The 2,500-nt window shown below is 39.8% G+C and overlaps 1 protein-coding gene across 1 annotated transcript in view; it reads right to left on the bottom strand.

Annotated features, from left to right (window-relative positions):
- klc1b (kinesin light chain 1b) overlaps positions 1 to 2,500 on the bottom strand; it is a 41,143-nt gene that overhangs the window by 7,232 nt on the left and 31,411 nt on the right. Inside the window, exon 14 of the mRNA XM_081350802.1 lies at positions 85 to 209. Within this exon, the coding sequence (XP_081206928.1) occupies positions 85 to 209 (125 nt within the window). The remainder of the gene's footprint in view (positions 1 to 84; positions 210 to 2,500) is intronic.

Below are 2,500 nucleotides of genomic sequence, written 5' to 3'. Positions count from 1 at the left end.
TGTTGTGTGTGTTCATATATGTGGTGTGTGTGTGTTCATACGTGTTGTTGTGTGTGTTCATATATGTGGTGTGTGTGTTCATACGTGTTGTTGTGTGTGTCTGCCGGTCCGCTGCCCTGTAGTTTCTTCACCAGTCTCTCGCTGCTCCTGCGCAACACGTCTCTGAGCCGCCCGATGGAGCCGCTGCGCTGGAGCACACCGCTGCCGTCCTACACACACACACACACGCACACACTCTCATTACACTGCACTGCACAACACACACACACACACACACACACTCTGCTGGGTCTAATGTACTGAACATGCACACACTGCAGAACTCTTCTTCTTCTTCTCAGTGTTCTCCATCTCTAATATCTAAACATTCATAAATCAGACAGTTACTGGAGAAGCAGAACGACTGAAGATATGAAGACTTGTTTACTGAGAAATATTCAAAAGGGAAAACATGATTATTTTTCTGACTCCATCGGCTGATATTTGTTCTTGTTTTAAACACAAACTCACTCACTTTTAGACATTTCTCAGTAAACTAGTCTGAATATCTTCAGTCGTTCTGCTTCTCCAGTAAATGTCTCTTGATTTATGAATGTTTAGATATTAGAGATGGAGAACAGGACAGACACTGAGAAGAAGAAGAAGATGGGACGCACTGATATTAACATTTTGGCCGATACCGATAATTCTTTATATTTGAAAGCTGATTATTGGTGATAAATCTAAATCCAAATTTGTATATAATATTTGAGAGCCTGATTATAAAAACACAAGTGTCATCATTAACAGCCTCGACCCAAACACACATTTATGATGTTCTCATGATGATGTTATGAAGCCGATATGACAGACGTGTGGCACTGAACTGTGATTTACTTTTTAAACTGATTCCAATCAATTCAAAGCCATCATGATGATCAGTCGCATCTGAAGCGTCTCAGCTGGAGGAAATAACACATTATTATCGGCTTTAATATATCAGACACATGTTCTTATCGGGCCGATAACATTATAAATGATCATATATCGCCGATATATCGTCATCACGATGAAGAAGATCGTTATTTTGTTTGTGTGCAGTTCCAGCTTTAATCAGGATTGATTCTTGTATATTAGGAAACACATGAACTCTTTATATGCAGGAACACTGAACACAACTCAGACGTACATCATTAAACTCTTTCATTATTTATTAAATAACATTCAAAACACTTGATCTCAATATGAAAACAGATCAAATATTTAAACATACACTGATATAGAACATGAGAAAGTTCAGAAATGAAACTTTATTGAAGATATCAACAAACATCACAATGCAGTGGAGTAATACGTCATATATATTTATTATTTATTAGCAGATCTACTCACTATAGAAGAACAAACGCTGTGAAGAACACACACATCAGAAGAGGAGCGTCAATAAATAAGCAGAACTCCACGACACACTCATACACACACACCAGTTATCGAGAGAACCGGAGAAATGTTTTAATGTGTGTGTGTGAGAGTGTGTGAGTGCGCGTGTGTGTGTGTGTGTGTGTGTGTGTGTACGTGTGAGAGAGTGTGTGTGTGTGTGTGTGTGTGTGTGTGTGTGTGTGTGTGTGTGTGTGTGTGTGTGTGAGAGAGTAAGTGAGTGTGTGTGTGTGTGTGAGAGTGTGTGAGTGCGCGTGTGTGTGTGTGAGAGAGTAAGTGAGTGTGTGTGTGTGTGTGAGAGTGTGTGAGTGCGCGTGTGTGTGTGTGTGTGTGTGTGTGTGTGTGTGTACGTACGTGTGAGAGAGTGTGTGTGTGTGTGTGTGTGTGTGTGTGTGTGTGTGTGTGTGTGTGTGTGTGTGTGAGAGAGTAAGTGAGTGTGTGTGTGTGTGTGAGAGAGTGAGAGAGTAAGTGAGTGTGAGTGTGTGTGTGTGTGTGTGTGTGTGTGAGAGAGTAAGTGAGTGTGAGTGTGTGTGTGTGTGTACGTGTGAGAGAGTGTGTGTGTGTGTGTGTGTGTGTGTGTGTGTGTGTGTGAGAGAGTGAGAGAGTAAGTGAGTGTGAGTGTGTGTGTGTGTGTGTGTGTGTGAGAGAGTAAGTGAGTGTGTGTGTGTGTAATAGGGCTGTGCAACAATTATTTGCGATTTATCGCATCCAAAATAAAAGTTTGTGTTTACATAATATATGTGTGTGTATTAATATAACATAATATAATTATGTTGTATATATAAACACACACACACATGTATATACAGTCAAACCAACATTTATTCAGACAGTTTATCCGCTATAGTTTAGAGAACGGTAATGAAATATGAGCAGAACTCAGCTGATGTTTGACTGGTTTTGTCCGTCCTTCTGTTAGACTGTCTCACACATGAATTATGTTGAATATCTGTCAGCTGTTAAATTTAACTACACAATTAGATAATACCAGTTTAGCTCAACCAATCACCAAGCAATGCTTCATTGTGTTCAGTCTGTGTGTAAAAAGAGCATTAGCAATTAAAGACAACACACTTCAGCAAAA

Source organism: Scardinius erythrophthalmus (genome assembly GCF_964197995.2).
Source record: "Scardinius erythrophthalmus genome assembly, chromosome: 21".
In the NCBI taxonomy this organism is placed as follows: domain Eukaryota; kingdom Metazoa; phylum Chordata; class Actinopteri; order Cypriniformes; family Leuciscidae; genus Scardinius; species Scardinius erythrophthalmus.
Note: the sequence above shows the minus strand (reverse complement) of the source record. Positions and strands in the feature narration are given on the sequence as shown.